The sequence below is a fragment of the Haematobia irritans genome, chromosome 1 (genome assembly GCF_050003625.1).
Source record: "Haematobia irritans isolate KBUSLIRL chromosome 1, ASM5000362v1, whole genome shotgun sequence".
NCBI classification, from domain to species: Eukaryota; Metazoa; Arthropoda; class Insecta; order Diptera; family Muscidae; genus Haematobia; species Haematobia irritans.
The window spans coordinates 13,782,144-13,802,908 of NC_134397.1; the positions used below are offsets into that span (position 1 = coordinate 13,782,144).

The 20,765-nt window shown below is 23.8% G+C and overlaps 1 protein-coding gene across 1 annotated transcript in view; it reads right to left on the reverse strand.

The window, feature by feature from the left end:
- Positions 1–20,765, reverse strand: part of side-VI (sidestep VI transmembrane protein) — a 663,002-nt gene that overhangs the window by 175,791 nt on the left and 466,446 nt on the right. The window contains exons 9-10 of the mRNA XM_075289298.1: positions 2,679–2,830; positions 2,441–2,585 (exon numbers count right to left, since the gene is read on the reverse strand). Of these exons, the coding sequence (XP_075145413.1) occupies positions 2,441–2,585; positions 2,679–2,830 (297 nt within the window). The remainder of the gene's footprint in view (positions 1–2,440; positions 2,586–2,678; positions 2,831–20,765) is intronic.

Below are 20,765 nucleotides of genomic sequence, written 5' to 3' on the forward strand. Positions count from 1 at the left end.
TTTTACAGAGATAAAATTTTGAGAAAATTTTCCATACAAATAAAATTTTGACAATATTTTCTGTAGAAATAAAATTTTGACAAAATTTTCTATAGAAATAAAATTTTGACAAAATTTTCTATAGATATAAAATTTTGACAAATTTTTCTATAGAAATAAAATCTTGACAAAATTTTCTATGAAAACAAAATTTTGAAAAAAATTTTCTATAGAAATAAAATTTTGAGAAAATTTTGTAGAGAAATAAAATTGTGATCAAATTTTCTATAGGAATAAAATTTTGATAAAATTTTTACAGAAATAAAATTTTGACAAAATTTTCTATACAAATAAAATTTTGGCAATATTTTCTGTAGAAATAAAATTTTGACAACATTTTCTGTATAAATAAAATTTTGCGAAAATTTTCTATAGAGATAAAATTTTGAGAAAATTTTCTATACAAATAAAATTTTGAGGAAATTTTCTACAGAAAGAAATTTTTGACTAAATTTTTTATAGAAATAAGTGTCTGAGAAAATTTTCTGTAGAAATAAAATTTTGTTTAAAATTTTCTACAGAAATAAACTTTTACCAAAATTTCTACAGAAATAAAATTTTGCCAAAATTTTCTCTAGAAATAAAATGTTGTTGTAGTTTGAAAGTTGACCTTTAAAGCGTTAATTATATTTATTTAGTTCGGCTTGAGGTCATATGAAGAAAAATAGATGTTGTTGTTTTTTTAAGTTGTATTTTTATTTAAAATTATCCAATATTTCGAAACATCGCCGATGTTCCTCTTTAGGGAATTTTTTTTTAGAAGTAAAGAACAATGAACTTATTCGCAAACAAGTAAATTTACAACTGTCAAAATTTTCTATAGAAATAAGATTTTACCAAAGAGAAAAAAAACATTTTGAGAAAATTGTCTTTAGAAATAAAATTTTGAAAAATTCTATAGAAGTAAAATTATAAGCAATTTTTCTATAGAAATACAAGTTTGAAAAAATTTTCTTTAGAAATAAAATTGTGAGAAAATAAAATAAAATTTTGACAAAAATTTCTGTAGAAATAAATTTTTGAGAAAATTTTCTGTAGAAATAAAATTTCAAAAAAAAAAAAAAATTGTATAGAAATACATTTTTGGGAAAATATTCAATAGAAATAAAATTTTAAGGAAATAAATTGTAACAAAATCTTCTAGAAAATTAAGTTTTGACAAAATGTTCTATAGAGAAAAGAACAATTTTGAAAAAATTTCCTATAGATATAAATTTTTGAAAAAATTTTCTGTAGAAATAAAATTTTGAGAAAATGTTTATAGAAATGGAATTTGGACAAAATAAAAATAAACATTTCGACAAAATTTGCTATTAATATAAAAAAAAATAATATAAATAAAAAAAATTGCTATAGAAAATTTTATTTCTATAACAAAATTGTCTATAGAAATAAATGACACAATTTTCTGTAAAAATAAAATTTTGACATAATTGTCTGTATCAATAATATTTTGAGAAAATTTTCTTTCTGTCTGTATCTTTTGAGAAAATTTTCTTTCTGTCTGTATCAATAATATTTTGAGAAAATTTTCTTTAGAAATTAAATTTTACTAAACTTTTAGAAAATTAGGTTAGGTTAGGTGGCAGCCCGATGTATCAGGCTCACTTAGACTATTCAGTCCATTGTGATACCACATTGGTGAACTTCTCTCTTATCACTGAGTTCTGCCCGATTCCATGTTAAGCTCAATGACAAGGGACCTCCTTTTTATAGCCGAGTCCGGACGGCGTTCCACATTGCAGTGACACCACTTAGAGAAGCTTTGAAACCCTCAGAAATGTCACCAGCATTACTGAGGTGGGATAATCCACCGCTGAAAAACTTTTTGGTGTTAGGTCGAAGCAGGAATCGAACCCACGACCTTGTGTATGCAAGGCGGGCAGGTGGCTCCCAACTTTTCAATAGAAATAAAATGTTGACAAAAAAAATCTATTGGAATAAAATTTTGAGAAAATTTTCTATAAAAATAAATTTTTGAGAAAATTTTCTATAGAAATAAATTTAGACAAAATAAGTTGTTTTCTAAAATCTTCTCCAAACTTTAGTAGATTATTTTTGGGTTGAGTGGCTACCGAGTTCAGAGAACATAATGGTGGCATCTGTGCCGCCTGAAGGTATGCAATGAAAATTTTCCACTTGTGGTAAATTTGGTTAGATTTCTGAACTGTTAATAGCAAGGAAATGCTTTCGTTCAATTAGATATTCTTAAATTGATAGATTCATTTTGATATAGGTATTAAAATGTACCCAAGATTTTTCTAATTAAAAATAATTATATCTAAAATCATTCAAAGTGTTTAAAACTTTTCAATTATTCTTAATCTTTAACAAAAAAACCCAGGATTTTTAAGAATGTTATGGTCTCTTAGTGGCCAGTAATAATGGTTTCAATACTTACAAAATACATTTAGCTTCATTGCAGTCTCTCGTATACCATTTCGAACCAGTTCATTGGTGGCTCGACATGATAAAGCCTTCCCATGATCTTCTCGTGTGGGTTTAATAGACAAAACCGAAGTGCTGACATTGCCATCTTCGGAGACCTAGAAAATTAAGAAAAAAAAAAAAAAATAATTAATAGGGAATTTTAAAATGTCGATTAAATTTTTTTTTGTATTTTCTCACAAAGACCTTACCTTTTGACTATGGCCAATAAGCTCAACATTACCCATCCACCAGGTTAATTTCGCAGGGGGTCGAGAGCCAATGGCCTGGCATTCGATTTCATATTTACGATCTGCAGACATGGGCTGATTGTTGAATGATATCTCCACCAACAGAGGGCGCACTAAAAATAAACAAAGGAGAAGTAACAAAATTAAATTTTAAATAATTAATTAATATTTTTATGGAAATAAAGTGAAGTAATAATAAAGCTTATGGTTGCCATGGTATAAGAAATTCCTATAGATTTTATATTTTTAATAAAAAAAAAAATTATATGACATTTTTTTTAAAATATCTCCCTGGATTTTATTATTATTACTTTTTTTGTATTACAAAACCACAATACAGTTTTTTTGCATTCTGCATTAATATTTATTTTAAGCAAATTGTTTGTCTTTTTTTGCAGTAGGTTTTTGTTGTTGTTTCTGTTGATGTTATGACAATCATAATTATTAACATATATTTACCTTTTTGTACAATTAATATTAGGCCTTTAGTTATGTATTTTAAATTTAAATATTATTAATTAATTGGTAATTTTTTTTTAAGTGATAAATAAATAAGCCTAGCCATATATGTATATAAATATTTATTTGTTTTTTTTTTTACTTTTGATCTACGACATAACCTTATTTATGATGAAATAATGTCAAGCAATTAATTTGATTGCATTTAAAATTTATTTTCAAGGGAATCCCAAAAAAAATATTTTTTTTTTTACAGATATTCGGGCAATTTATCAAGCCATGACATTAAGCTAATTAGTCTGAAGTAGATTCTATTGTAAGTGCCTGGAGAGGGGGGAGGGGGGAGTTATTAACTCTTCCATAAATACTAAATGTATACAAGCCCACCCTTATCTTTTGAAGTACAAACAAAGGATAAATGCAAATGGTTGATTCCAAAGTATGAGTTTGATTTTATCCATTTGTTGTAATACTAGTGGTAATTTGTTATTTAATTTTGTTAATTAACCAATTTAGAAGATGAGTTTGTAGTTTCTAGGGAAATTGTTAATAATAATTATATTAATTGAGTTTTTGTTTAGTCATTAATAGAAGTTTGGTTTGGTTAAAGAGATTTTTTTGGGAGATATTAAGAGATAATTATAATAACTATTCCAATAAGGTTAAGTGTAATTAAAGCAAAAAAAATATTATTGCTAAAGAAATAGAAACAATAATTTCAATAATTTTAATTCAAATATTTTTTTTATATTTTAATTTTTAAATTAAAAAAATAGAATCAATTACAAAATAAATAAAAATAATTTTAAATTAGTCCATGTCAGTCCATTATTATTTTGAGAAAATTTTCTACAGGAATTAAAAGTTGAGAAATTTTTGAGAAATAGAAAAAATATAGAAATAAAATTTTGTGAAAATTTTATTTCGAAAGAAAATTTTGACAAAATTTCCTATTGGAATAACATTTCGTTGAAATGTTAAATAGAAATAAAATTTTGTGAAAATATTCTAAGGAAATAAATTTTTTTACAAAATTTTTTATAGAAATAAAATCTTCAAAAAATTTTGTATAGAAGTAATGTTTTGAGAAAATTTTATATAAGAATAAAATTTTGAGAAAATTTTCTACTGGAATAAAATTTTGAGAAATTTTACTATAGAAAAAAATTTTATCAAAATTTTATATAGAAATAAAAAAAAATTATTTTTAAAGAAAATTTTGGCAAAATATTCCAAAGGATTAACATTTCGATAAAATTGTATATAGAAATAAAATTTTGATAAATTTTTCTATAGAAATAAAATTTTGAGAAATTTTTTAATTTAAAATTTTGAGATATTTTTGTATAGAAATAAAATTTTGAGAAATGTTTCTATAGAAATAAAATTTTGAGAAATTTTTCTATAGAAATAAAATTTTGAGAAATTTGTGAAATATAGAAATAAAATATTAAAATTAATAATAATTATATTAATTGAGTTTTTGGTTTTTTTTTGAGGTGGGGGGTTACATTTTAAGAGATAATTATGATAACTATTCCAATAAGGTTAAGTGTAATTAAGGCAAAAATATTATTGTCAAAGACATACCCCCATGTTCCGAATTTCGGAATCGCAAATCGCAAAATTTTCGTTTGGCCATAATTTCTTAACCATGAAACTTTTTAACTTAAATCGTGGTAATATACTTCTCTTTAACGAGAAGTTCAAATTAAAATTGTATTGGAGTCCGAGAGTATCACTATTTTTTTAATAAAAAAAATATAAATTCTTGCGATTTGCGATTGCGAATTTCGGAACATGGGGGATAGAAGCAATAATTTCAATAATTTTTATTTATTTTTTTTTTAATTTATTAAATTTCCTATAGGAATAACATTTCGATAAAATGTTAAATACAAATAAAATTTTGTGAAAATTTTCTATAGAAATAAATTTTTTACAAAATTGCTTATAGAAATAAAATCTTCGAAAAATTTTGTATAGAAGTAATTTTTTGAGAAAAATTTATATAAAAATAAAATTTTGAGAAAATTTTCTACTGGAATAAAATTTTGAGAAATTTTACTATAGAAAAAAAATTTGTAAAAATTTTATATAGGAATAAAATTTTGCCAAAATTTTATTTAAAAAAAATTAGGCAAAATATTCCAAAGGATTTACGTTTCGATAAAGTTTTATATAAAAATAAAATTTTGAGAAAATTTTCTACTGGAATAAAATTTTGAGAAATTTTACTATAGAAAAAAATTTTGTAAAAATTTTTATATAGATATAAAATTTTGCCAAAATTTTATTTTTAAAGAAAATTCCGAATCTAAATGAAGGATTAACATTTCGATAAAATTTTATTTAAAAATAAAATTTTGAGAAAATTTTCTATAGAAATACAATTTTGAGAAATTTTTCTATAGAAATAAAATTTGAGAAATTTGTGAAATATAGAAATAAAATATTAAAATTAATAATAATTATATTATTTGAGTTTTTTTTTGGAGGAGGGGGGTTTAAATTTTAAGAGATAATTATGATAACTATTCCAATAAGGTTAAGGGTAATTAAGGCAAAAATATTATTGTCAAAGTCATAGAAGCAATAATTTCAATAATTTAAATTTATTTTTTTTATTTAATTTATTTAATTTATTAAATTTCTTATAGGAATAACATTTCGATAAAATGTTAAATAGAAATAAAATTTGTGAAAATTTTCTATAGAAATAAATTTTTTACAAAATTGTTTATAGAAATAAAATCTTGGAAAAATTTTGTATAGAAGTAATTTTGTGAGAAAATTTTATATAAAAATAAAATTTTGAGAAAATTTTCTACTGGAATAAAATTTTGAGAAATTTTACTATAGAAAAAAAATTTGTAAAATTTTTTATATAGAAATAAAATTTTGCCAAAATTTTATTTAATTAGGCAAAATATTCCAAAGGATTAACGTTTCGATAAAATTTTATATAGAAATAAAATTTTGATAAATTTTTCTATAGAAATAAAATTTTGAGAAATTTGTGAAATATAGAAATAAAATATTAAAATTAATAATAATTATATTAATTGAGTTTTTTTTTTGGAGGAGGGGGGGTTTAAATTTTAAGAGATAATTATGATAACTATTCCTATAAGGTTTAAGCAAAAATATTATTGTCAAAGACATAGAAGCAATAATTTCAATAATTTGAATTTATTTTTTTTTTAATTTAATTTATTTAATTTATTAAATTTCCTATAGGAATAACATTTCGATAAAATGTTAAATAGAAATAAAATTTTGTGAAAATTTTCTATAGAAATAAATTTTTTACAAAATTGTTTATAGAAATAAAATCTTGGAAAAATTTTGTAAAGAAGTAATTTTGTGAGAAAATTTTATATAAACATACAATTTTGAGAAAATTTTCTACTGGAATAAAATTTTGAGAAATTTTACTATAGAAAAAAATTTGGTAAAAATTTTTATATAGAAATAAAATTTTGCCAAATTTTATTTTTAAAGAAAATTTTGACAAAATATTCCAAAGGATTAACATTTCGATAAAATTTTATATAGAAATAAAATTTTCAGCAATTTTTCCATAGAAATAAAATTTTGAGAATTTTGTGAAATTTTTCTATAGAAATAAAATATTAAAATTAATAATAATTATATTACTTGAGTTTTTTTTTGGGGGGGGGGTGTTAAATTTTAAGAGATAATTATGATAACTATTCCAATAAGGCTAAGTGTAATTAAAGCAAAAATATTATTGTCACAGACATAGAAGCAATAATTTCAATAATTTTAATTTATTTTTATTTTTTTAATTTATTAAATTTCCTATAGAAATAACATTTCGATAAAATGTTAAATAGAAATAAAATTTTGTGAAAATTTTCTATAGAAATAATTTTTTTACAAAATTTTTTATGGAAATAAAATCTTCAAAAAATTTAGTATAGAAGTAATTTTTTGAGAAAATTTTATATAAAAATAAAATTTTGAGAAAATTTTATATAAAAATAAAATTTTGAGAAAATTTTATATAAAAATAAAATTTTGAAAAAATTTTCTACTGGAATAAAATTTTGAGAAATTTTACTATAGAAAAAAAATTTGTAAAAATTTTATGTAGAAATAAAATTTTGCCAAATTTTATTTTTAAAGAAAATTTTGACAAAATATTCCAAAGTATTAACATTTCGATAAAATTTTATATAGAAATAAAATTTTGAGAAAATTTTCTATAGAAATAAAATTTTGTGAAAATTTTCTATAGGAATAAAATAATAAAATTAATAATAATTATATTAATTGAGTTTTTTTTTTTTGGGGGGGGGGTATAAATTTTAAGAGATAATTATGATAACTATTCCAATAAGGTTAAGGGTAATTAAAGCAAAAATATTATTGTCAAAGACATAGAAGCAATAATTTCAATATTTTTTTTATATTTTCATTTTTAAATTAAATAAATATAATAAATAAAAATAATTTTAAATTAGTCCATATCAGCCCATTTTTATACATGGTATAGCTACGTTACAAATATATTCTCCAAATTGACTTCAAGTAGGCTATTTGTACCCCATATTGCATACGACCCAATTGAAAAAGTCTTATTTGAACGCATTTTGTAGTTGGCAACACTGACAAACATACTGACAAGAATGTTTTTTAATCGATCGTCTTAGAGATTTTATTCATCAAATCTATGTGAAATTAAATTTTAATTTTTATTTGAATGTTTTTTTTTTTTAATTTGTTTCATGGTAGTAGATATTTAAATTTCAGCCCGTCCCAACTTACAGCTATATATACTTGTTCATTTGCCTTTGCATTGGTGTTCTTCAAAACTCTTTGATATACGTTTTATTAATCAACATATATTCCACATTAATTTGTAACTAACATGCCAATATATGATATAAAATTGGCTACAAGCCTAAAGTTAAATCACATATTAATTGAACCAATTTCACTGTGAAAACCACATGAAAGAATTATTATTTCATGTATGGGTTTGGATTATCGAGAGAGGGAGAGAACGTTATCTGTTATGTTTCACTTATGATGTTGCTGTATTTTCGCAAATTACCCAACCATAATTTCTCTCATTCACCCACTATCTCATTTTCTATATCTCACGTTCACTCCCCCTATCTCTCTCTCGCTATGGCCCTTTGTGGTTAGTGGTTGATTTTTTTCCCCATATGATTTTTTTTTCTGTTTTACATTCATACACTTTAACTACAATAATGTGGTGAATTTCAACAATTTAAATACTTAATGCTTATTGATAATTAATTAAATTACATGGTAATATAGAGAGAGAAAACAAAATGCCCGTAGAGATATGCTTTATGGTAAAATTATGCATTTTTATGTGTGTGTAAAATTGTTAAATGGATTTTAGAGATTAAGTCAGACAGTTAGGCTATGATGTTTTATGAAAATCTAATGAGATGATGTTAGTTTTACAAATTTTATTTAATTTAATTATGTATAGGTTTTTGCTAATTTATCGATAATAAGTGTGTGTATAATTAAATTAGTGTAACGCCTATCAATGTAACAATAAAAACAAAAATTATAGGATTACAGCATATAGCCCAGCATAAAAAATTTGAGGAAATTTCAAATAACGAAACATTTATTTAGTTTTTATTTAATAATATTTCATATTTCTATTATTTTTATGACATGTTTTAATTACAATATACTTGATGAGTAATATTTTATATACCATAAATTAATAACCTAATTAATTCTGATGACTTGTATCGCGTACACGGTTGCCACAATTGGTAGAATTTTACCAAAAATGGTAGAGTCTTTACTGTTTGGTAGATTGGTAGTATAGTTGAAGTTTTTTGCCAAAATTTTCTATAGAACTAACATTTTAGGAAAATTTTCTATAGAACTAACATTTTAGGAAAATTTTCTATAGGAATAAAATTTTGGCAAAAAAAGCCCATTGTGAGTAAACTCTCCCTTTTTGTAGAAGGAGTTAGTTTCCCTAAAATCGTTAAATTTAAATAATTATGTTATTTAAAACATTTCATTCGAAAGAAAGCCATTCTTCACTAACGACGAAAAATTGATTAAAAACTTTAAAATAATGTATTTTTTTTATTTGATAGATTTTTGGTAGAATTTTTTTCAAATTTTGTTATATTATTTTTGACACGAGTGGCAACCGTGATCGCATAGCATTTTAATCATGTTTATGTTTCCAAATTTTGATTTTATTGCAGCTACCAACCTCTAATGCAAACATATTAAGTTTTTGGGGTTTTTAAAATATTGCGAATTTTTTACAACAGAATCTTTTCATTGATTAATTTTTTTATAAGATCCCTAATGAGGATTTTTGTGAGCAAAAAATCTAATGAGGATTTTTGTGAGGAATTTTATTTGTAATTGAGGATTTTTACAAATAACCCAGCAAAATTGAGTAAAATTATCATTAGGAAATATTAGCAAAAAAAAAATGGAAAATTTTTATTTTATTAAAAAATATTTCTAATATTTTATGACCAAACATTATTCCTTTATTGCTTGTATTTGTCCAAATCAAATTGCAAATATTTTCACTGACCCTCTACGGCGTTTAAAATGCAATCAATCATGCAACAAAATTTTAAAATATTTTTATTTGCCATTACTATACGCCAAAAATTGCTGATTCATATATTCAAATAAATCCCATCAATGATGAGGTCATTTCGAATAAAAATTTCGAAACTTGATTTAGGGGGAGAGATTCATGAATATTAAACGACTACAAAGATAGTAGCGTTAATGACTATTTGATATGCTACATCAACCACAACAACATTATATTATTCGATTAGAAAACTTGAAAAAAAATCTTAGGATGAAGTATCCATTTTCAACCAACAAAGAAAAAAATCATAGTTTGTCCAGGGTATACCTTACGGACGGACGGACAGTAAAAGCTTCTAAGCCAATAGTTCTGATAGAGCCAACGTAAATGCAATCTACTATAGCTATACCGACCACCATTGCTATAGACCCTTCATCACATAGTGGCGTAGAAACACCCAAAATTTGAAATTTTGCCAAAAATAATTTGCATAAATAACAAATCTCACAATGTTGCAAATAATTGCAATGAGGCTATAACAGCTAAATATTTTTTATATAGCCATTGGAATTTAGCTTCATATCAGGCTATTTGTGATTTTTGTTTTGTTATTTTGTTTTTAATTATATATGCAACTATTGGGATATGTACTCATTAGAAATAATTAGCTAAGCATTTTATAAATATTTTTTTTTTGTATTTCAAAAATCTACATATTCCTATAAAGGATACATGCAAGCATGCATAGCTATATGAAATTTTGTCGTTTATGGGAGATTGGAAAATTAAGCACGTTTTCGATAATAATGGCTATGAAAATGGTGCGCTATTCAATTGTACAAACAAACACACATCCACCCAAATACCTATTGATTGTGCATATATACATATATATGAAGACTTAAGCAAATAGCAGAAAATGGCAGCAGTGTTCGCACAATGAATTTTTATTTTGGACCAACAGCGCACCATTTTCCCAAATTAAATTAATATCATTTAATGGGTTAAAAATTTTGTAACAAATTTATTTCTATAGAAAATTTAAAAAAAAAATTATTTCTATAGAAAATTTTGTAAAAATTTTATTTATATAGAAAATTTTGTAAAAATTTTATTTATATAGAAAATTTTGTAAAAATTTTATTTTTATAGAAAATGTCGTCAACATTTATTTATTATCGCAAAATTTAATTTCTATATAAAATTTTGTCAAAATTTCATTTCTATAGGTAATTTTGTCAAAATTCCATTTCTATAGAAAATATAGCCAAAATGTTATTTCTATAGAAAATTTTGTTAAAATTTTATTTCTATCGAAAATTTTGTAAATTTTTTTTAAAGCAAATGTCGTAAAAATTGTATTTCTTTAGAAAATGTCGCCAAATTATATTTCTATAGAAAATTTTGTCAAAATTTAACCAAAATTTTATTTCAACAGAAAATTTTGTCAAACTTTTATTTCTATAGAAAGCTATCGCAAAATTTTATTTTTATATAAAATTTTGTAAAAATTTCATTTCTTTAGTTAATTTTCCAAAATTCCATTTCTATAGAAAATTTAGCCAAAATTTTATTTCTATAGACGACTTTGTCAAAATTTTATTTCTATAGAAAATTTTGTCAAACTTTTATTTCTGTAGAAAATTTTGCCAAAATTTAGCCAACGTTTTTTTTTTAGAGAAAATGTCGTAAAAATTGTATTTCTTTAGAAAATGTCAAAATTTTATTTCTATAGAAAACTTTGTCAAAATTTTATTTCTATAGTCGACTTTGTCAAAATTTTATTTCTATAGAAAATTTTGTCAAACTTTTATTTATGTAGAAAATTTTTTCAAAATTTAGCCAAAATTTTTTTCCATAGAAAATTTTGTCATACTTTTATTTCTATAGAAAATTTTGTCAGAATTTAGCCAAAATTTTATTTATATAGAAAAATTTGTCAAACTTTTATTTATATAGAAAGTTATCGCAAAATTTTATTTCTATATAAAATTTTGTCAAAATTTCATTTCTTTAGGTAATTCTGTCCAAATTCCATTTCTATAGAAAATTTAGCCAAAATATTATTTCTGTAGAAAATTTTGTTAAAATTTTATTTCTATAGAAAATTTTGTCAAAATTTTATTTCTATAGACGACTTTGTCAAAATTTTATTTCTGTAGAAAATTTTGTCAAACTTTTATTTCTGTAGAAAATTTTTTCAAAATTTAGCCAAAATTTTTTTCCATAGAAAATTTTGTCAAACTTTTATTTCTATAGAAAATTTTGTCAGAATTTAGCCAAAATTTTATTTATATGGAAAATTGTGTCAAACTTTTATTTATATAGAAAGTTATCGCAAAATTTTATTTCTATATAAAATTTTGTCAAAATTTCATTTCTTTAGGTAATTCTGTCCAAATTCCATTTCTATAGAAAATTTAGCCAAAATATTATATCTGTAGAAAATTTTTTTTTAAAATTTTATTTCTATAGTAAATTTTGTAAGTTTTTTTTATGTAAAAATTGTATTTCTTTAGAAAATGTTGTCAAAATTTTATTTCTATAAAAAATTTTGTCAAACTTGTATTTCTGTAGAAAATTTTGTTAAATTTTTATTTCTATAGAAATCTTTTTTTTCAAACTTTAATTTCTATAGGAAGTTATCGCAAAATTTTATTTCTATATATAATTTAGTCAAAATTTAATTTCTTTAGGAAATTTTGTCAAAATTCCATTTCTATAGAAAATGTAGCCAAAATGTTATTTCTATAGAAAATTTTGTTAAAATTTTATTTCTATAGAAATTTTTGTCAAAATTTTATTTCTACAGAAAATGTTGTCATAATTTTATTCCTATAGAAAATTTTGTCAAAATTTTATTTCTATAGACGATTTTTCAAAATTTTATTTCTATAGAAATTTTTTTAAAAAATTTATTTCTATACAAAATTTTGTCAAAATTTTATTTCTATAGAAAAATTTGTCAAACTTTTATTTCTATAGAAAGTTATCGCAAAATTTTATTTCTATATAAAATTTAATCAAAATTCCATTTCTCTAGAAAATTTAGCCAATTGTTATTTCTATAGAAAATTTTGTTAAAATTTTATTTCTATAGAAAATTTTGTTAAAATTTTATTTATATAGAAATTTTTTTAAAAATTTTATTTATATAGAAATTTTTTTAAAAATTTTATTTCTATAGAAAATGTCAAAATTTAATTTTTGTAGAAAATGTCGTCAAAATTGTATTTCTAATAGATAATTTTTTATTTTATTTATTTAAAATTTTATTTCTATAGAAAATTTTGTCATAATTTTACTTCTATACAAAATATCGTCAAATATTATTTCTTTTGAAATTTTTTTCAAAATGTTTTTAAAAATTTTAATTTTTTTTTTATAGAAAATTTTGTAAGACTGTTATTTATATAGAAAATTTTGTCCACATTTTATTGCTATATACGATTTTGTCAAAATTTTATTTCTATAGAAAATTTTGTTAAATTTTTATTTCTATAGAAATTTTTGTCAAAATTTAATATATAAAAAATTTTAATATATAAAAAATTTTATTTCTATATAAAATTGAGTAAAAATTTCATTTCTTTAGGAAATTTTGTCAAAATTCCATTTCCATAGAAAATTTAGGTAAAATTTTATTTCTATAAAAAATGTTGTCAATATTTTACTCCTCTAGAGAATTTTGTCAAACTTATATTTCTATAGATTTTTTTTTTTTAAATTTTGTCAAAATTTTACTTCTATACAAAATATCGTCAAATTTTGATTCTATAGAAAACTTTTTATTTCTATAGAAAAATTTGTCAAAATTTTATTTCTATAGAAAATTTTGTCAACATTTTGTTTTTATAGACGATTTTGTCAAAATTTTATTTCTATAGAAAATTTTGTTAAATTTTTATTTCTATAGAAAATGTTGTCAAAATTTTATTTCTATAGCAATATAAAAAAAAATTATTTCTATATAAAATTTTGTAAAAATTTCATTTCTTTAGGAAATTTTGCCAAAATTCCATTTCCATAGACAATTTAGCCAAAAATCTATTTCTATAAAAAATTTTGTCAATATTTTACTCCTATAGAAAATTTTGTCAAACTTATATTTATATAGACATTTTTTTCAAAATTTTATTTCTATAGAAAATATTGTCAAAATTTTATTTCTATAGAAAATTTTGTCAAAATTTTATTTCTATAGAAAATTTTGTCCAAATTTTATTTTTATAGAAAATGTCGTCAAAATTTTATTTCTTTAGAAAATTTTGTCAAAGTTCTATTTCTATAGAATTCTTTTTTTCCAAATATTATTTCTATAGACGATTTTGTCAAAATTTTATTTCTATAGGAAACTTTTTTAAACTTTTATAGAAAGTTATCGCAAAAATGTATTTCTATATTGGATAAACTTCACGTTTGTCAAAAATTTTGAATATTTAAACATGTCTTTATTTATTGTAAATGAACTTTGAATTATAAACTGTATTATTGTTAATCAATTTCCTTAAAATCATAATTAAATTAATATTTTGAATTATCAAATTGCTGAATTAAAATTTATTGTGAATTATCGCATAATAAAATTTAGTACATTAAGTTAGCTGGTATTAAGTTTCTTTTCTATCGTTCACTGCTAAGTTTCCTGCCGCATCATAAAGGTGAGCCTCTCTTCTCATTTCTTTATTCCTTTTTTATCTTCAATAAAATTTTTGTTGTGAATTAAAACTCATTTGTTGTTCATCTTTTTAGTTCTTACATCACTTTCAAGTTGGGTTTCGTTTGGATTGTAATTTATTATTTCTCATTAATTTGAGAAATAATATATTGGCCTATACAAAAGATACAGTCCCCTTCTCATACTCTTCAGGGATTCCATTATTATTCCAGTCATCCCCGCTATCGTTTGTATCGCCCCATACACCTGTGCATATATAAAATTTATTCAAATTTTTGTCAAAATTCCATTTCTATAGAAAATTTAGCCAGAATGTTATTTCTATAGAAAATTTTGTTAAAATTTTATTTCTATAGAAATTTTTGTCAAAATTTTATTTCTATAGAAATTTTTGTCAACATTTTATTTCTACAGATCGGACCAAAATGGCAACTCTGAATGGCAGGAAGGTGAAACCATAGGGACTATTTTGTTTAGTATTGTAAGTTGGGTAAACAACTATTCGTACTAATTTCCCATAATAGTAAAAACCTATAAGCATTAAACATATAGAAAAAAAATGTATTTATTAAAAATTAGTATTAGATTAATGAAATTTATTTTATATTATTAATTATTTTTATACCCTCCACCATAGGATGGGAGTATATTAACTTTGTCATTCCGTTTGTAACACATCGAAATATTGCTCTAAGACCCCATAAAGTATATATATTCTGGGTCGTGGTGAAATTCTGAGTCGATCTAAGCATGTCCGTCCGTCTGTCCGTCTGTCCGTCCGTCCGTCTGTCCGTCTGTCCGGCTGTCCGTCTGTCCGGCTGTCCGTCCGTCTGTGGAAATCACGCTAACTTCCGAACGAAACAAGCTATCGACTTGAAACTTGGCACAAGTAGTTGTTATTGATGTAGGTCGGATGGTATTGAAAATGGGCTATATCGGACCTCGTTTACGTATAGCCCCCATATAAACCGATCCCCAAATTTGGCTTGCGATTGCTCTAAGAGAAGCAAATTTCATCCGATCCGGTTGTAATTTGGAACATGGTGTTAGTATATGATCTTTAACAACCGTGCCAGAATTGGTCCATATCGGTCCATAATTATATATAGCCCCCATATAAACCGATCCCCAGATTTGACCTCCGGAGCCTCTTGGAGGGGCAAAATTCATCCGATCCGATTGAAATTTGGTACCTGATGTTAGTATACGGCCTCTAACAACCATGCAAAAATTGGTCCATATCGGTCCATAATTATATATAGCTCCCATATAAACCGATCCCCAGATTTGACCACCGGAGCCTCTTGGAGGAGCAAAATTCATCCGATCCGGTTGAAATTCAGTACGTGGTCTTAGTATACGGTTTTTAACAACCATGCAAAAATTGGTCCATATCGGTCCATAATTATATATAGCCCCCATATAAACCGATCCCCAGATTTGACCTCCGGAGCCTCTTGGAGGGGCAAAATTCATCCGATCCGGTTGAAATTTGGTACATGGTGTTAGTATATGGTCTCTAACAACCATGCAAAAATTGGTCCATATCGATCCATAATTATATATAGTTCCCATATAAACCGTCCCCAGATTTGACGTCCGGAACCTCTTGGAGGAGCAAAAGTCATCCGATACGGTTGAAATTTGGTACATTTTGTCAATATATGGCCTCTAACAGCCATGTAAAAATTGGTCCATATCGGTCTTTAGTTATATATATCCGATGACTTATTACACAAAAATTGGTCCATATCGCCAAAAATAATCTACCAAAACTTTATTTCCATAGAAAAGTTTGTCAAATTTTATTACTGTAGAAAGTTTTGTCAAAATTTCATTTCTATAGAAAGTTTTGTCAAAAGTTTATTTCTATACAAATGTTTGTCAAAATTTTATTTCCATAGAAAATTTTGTCAAAATTTTATTTCTATAGAAAATTTTGTAATCTACCAAAACTTTATTTCCATAGAAAATTTTGTCAAATTTTATTACTATAGAAAGTTTTGTTAAATTTTCATTTCTATAGAAAGTTTTGTCAAAAGTTTATTCTATAGAAATGTTTGTCAAAATTTTATTTCTATAGAAAATTTTGTAAAAAATTTATTTCTGTAGAAAATTTTGTCAACATTTTATTTCTATACTAAGTTTTGTCAAAATTTCATTTCTATACAAAATTTTGTCAACATTTTATTTCTATAGAAAATTTTGTCAAGTTTTTATTTCTATAGAAAATTTTGTCAAATTTTTATTTCTATAGAAAATTTTGTCAAAATTTTATTTCTATAGAAAATTTTGTCAAGGTTTCATTTCCATAGAAAATTTTGTCAAAATTTTATTTCTATAGAAAATTTTGTCAAACTAGATTATATACGTATTTAATCGGCCTTTTTTTGTTTAATATATACCCCGTATGGGCTAACTTACAATTTAGAAGACAGTGTTAAAAAGTTTTACGATACCTTGCCATCGGCAAGTGTTATCGCAACCCAAGTAATTCGATTGTGGATGACAGCCTTTAGTAGAAGTTCCTACGCAATCCATGGTGGAGGGTACATAAGATTCGGCCTGGCCGAACTTACGGCCGTATATACTTGTTTTAGTTTGTTTAGGATTGTTATTAATGTCGATTTAAATAAAGCGAGTTAAACGGAATTAAGTTAAATTTAATTAAATTAAATTAACTTACACCTGTTATGATGATATCAATGTAGTCAACTCTATACCCCGCCATAAAGTAGGCTCTAATAATTTTCACCTTGTCTTTTATATATGTGTGTGTGTGTTTGCTGGCAAAAGCTTAAATGCGTATTCAGGTGAATGTTTTTATAGGTCCTTTGGCGACCATCATGAACATCATAATAATCACCATAATGCCAATAGCTCGATAAATGCCAATAACAATGCTCATATACGCACATCAGATGGACTTTTAAAATAAAACCAATTTAGTTGGCCAATTTTAATATCAGCCAACAAATGTACCATACACAATAGGCTCAAATGCATATCGATTTACACTGACTTTGAAATGAAACGGGGGGAGTGAGAATTAAAAAAAAAAAAAAATTGATCGATATGGTTGTTTTTAAAAATATTAAAAAAAAAAAAAAAACAAAAAAAAAATGTTGCTTGCAAATTCTTTGATAATATTTATTAGTTAATGAACACATAAACATATGTATATATTACCAAGTCAGTCTCTATAATGCCTAATGGCGCAGAGACGAAGTAGAGCTATGTTTTGTAATAATTTTCTCAAAAATACTAATAAATACAAAAAAAAAATTGTCTAGACTATAAATCGATCGATATTATTGTCTTTAAAATTATTTCAAACAATAATTTAAAATGTATATAAAATAATTTAAATAACATAAAAAATTTAAATTTAATTAAAAACTGCTGTTTTTTTAATTTTCAAATTAAAATTTTTCATCTTAAGTATACCCAGAAATCTATAATTTTCTGTCAGGTGTTATATACTAAGTCCCTGTTATTTTTCGAAACCACTGTGTCTTGCTTAATGGCCGACCATTTCATTGGGGAACATTACCCATAATTCTTCGAATGTATTCATTTTGCCTATTTGCAGGTGAATTCATTCGCAATGATAGGATTTTGGCAATATTTATACAAAGCTTAATATTCACTAGAGCATAATTTTGTGAGGTATTTCGAAAATTATGGAAATACTATTGCGAGTGCAAAACAAAAATTGACCATCTAATGATTTCGGCTGAAATGAAATGTATTCGAAAATAATACAATGCAGTTTTAATTATGCATCTGAATTTACATTTAAGTAAGTAAAATGTTGCAGAATTCAGAATTTCATTTAAATTCGTCATAGGTAGTTTGCACTAATTTCCTGTAGGGCAACTAAAGTGTAGCAACTTTAAATATTTTTTATAATTAATTTCCATAAAAATCATCTTTAATTGACACTCAAAAATAAATCTACTACTCCGGTGCTCAAAATATTATGGAAAACGTAAAGTTTTTTTTTTAAACAACAAAATACCACGAAAAGAGACTATGTCATAACTACTAAATCATGACAATAAATAATCCCTTTAGACAGGAGAATATGGTGGTAGTGTATAATAACAAAAGTGATGAATGTTTTATATATACAACACAAAACTTTTCCTAGACAAAAAAATAATTAATATGATATATGCTATAGAGTGAGTATATATGTATATGTCTGTCTGTATGCGTGAATATTTGCTCATTGTGTTATTTTGTATGGTTGTAGATATGCTCTAAACCACACATTACTGTCAAACCAACTACTACTCGACGAGTAATTACAAACCAAAAACAACAAAAACATGTAACCGAGAAACAGAAGGCAATAACACTAACAACTCAAACAAATAACATTCGTGAAACAACTCTCCATTCGCATAAACTCTCACACACACACCCACTCTCTCACTATTGGCTACACACCCACTATACACTAAGCATTGCTTGTCGTTTGATCAAAGTATGGTTTATTAATAATAAATGTATCACAAACTATAAGTGTAACATGTGGTAACATTTTTGTTCTCACATAGACAAGTTGACAATGTGACCAAAACAATTGCAGAATGGGAGAGAAGAATGATAATGTGGGGTAATGACAAAAAGTTTCCCGTAGAAATACAATTTAGATAAAATTTCCTATAGAATGGAAATTTTGACTAAATTTTCTAGAGATATTAATTCTTCACAAAAATTTTTACAAAATTTCCTGTAGTAAAAGAAATCTTAACAAAATTTCCCAGAGAAAAGAAATTTTGACCAAATTTCCTAGAGAAATTAATTTTTCACAAAATTTCCTATAGAAATTAAATTTTGACAGAATTTCCTAAAAAACTGAAATTTTAATAAAATAGAAATGAAATTTAGACAAAATTGTCTATATAAATAAAATTTCGACAAAATTTTCAAAGAAATTAAAATATTGATTATAGTTTCTAAAGAAAAGAAATTTTGACAATATTTCGAAATGAAATTATTACAAGATTTCCATCAGAAATTAAATTTTTACAAAATGTTCTATAAAAAAAAAATAAAAAAATAGAAAAGAGAGATGGTTGAATATAGATTTATTTCGGCAAACGACGACTATAATAAACCTTTTTTTCGGAAGGTTCAAGTGTGGTTAAGTTTAGCGAACTACCCGAATTTATTCTGATAATTGGTTGATAGTTTTGCTGCAAACATAGTATGCTGATGAGGAATGTGGTAATTCCGAAACGTGCACCCACCCAACCATCTTGCAGTCTATAGGTATTTGCCCAACTAAATTTGACAAGCATTATTTTCCTCTTTTGGTTAAGCTACTCCTTTAGTTTAATTAACACAATGGTTTTAAGCAGAGATTAAAACAACACATAGAAGACAAAAATTCTTAAGAAATGTAGTATTGACAAAATTTCCTATGACAATGAAATTTAGACAAAATTTATTTTTTTTTTTCAATAAAATATATCCTATGGCAATGAAATTTTGACATAATTTTCTATAGAAATTAAATTTTGATAAAATCACCTAAAATATTGAATTTTTTACAAAATTTCCTATAAACAAAAAAATTTGAGAAAAATTTCCTATAAAAAGAAAAATTTTGATAAAATTTCTTATAACAAGAAAAACTTGACAAAATTTCCTTAAGAAATTAAATTTTGATAAAATTACCTAAAATATTAAATTTTTACAAAATTTCCTATAAACAAGAAATTTTGAGAAAAATTTCCTATAAAAAGAAAAAAATTTGACAAAATTTCTTATAAAAAGAAAAATTTTGCAAAATTTACTTAAGAAACAAATTTTGATAAAGTTTCCTAAAGTGTTAAATTTTTACAAAATTTCCTATAAATTTTGACAAATATTAATTTTTGACAAAATTTCCTATAAACAAGAAAATTTGAGAAAAATTTCGTATAAAACGAAAAATTTTGACAAAATTTCTTATAAAAAGAAAAATTTTGACAAATTTCCATAAGAAATTAAATTTTGATAAAATTTCCTAAAACATTAATTTTTGACAAAATTTCCTATAAACAAGAATTTTTGACAAAATTTCCCAAAAAAAGAAACATTTAAAAAAAATTCTTATAAAAAGAACAATTTGGCAAAATTTCCTTAAGAAATAAATTTTGATAAAATTTCCTAAAATAAAGGGTGATTCTTTTGAGGTTAGGATTTTCATGCATTAGTATTTGACAGATCACGTGGGATTTCAGACATGGTGTCAAAGAGAAAGATGCTCAGTATGCTTTGACATTTCATCATGAATAGACTTACGATCTGCCACAACGTC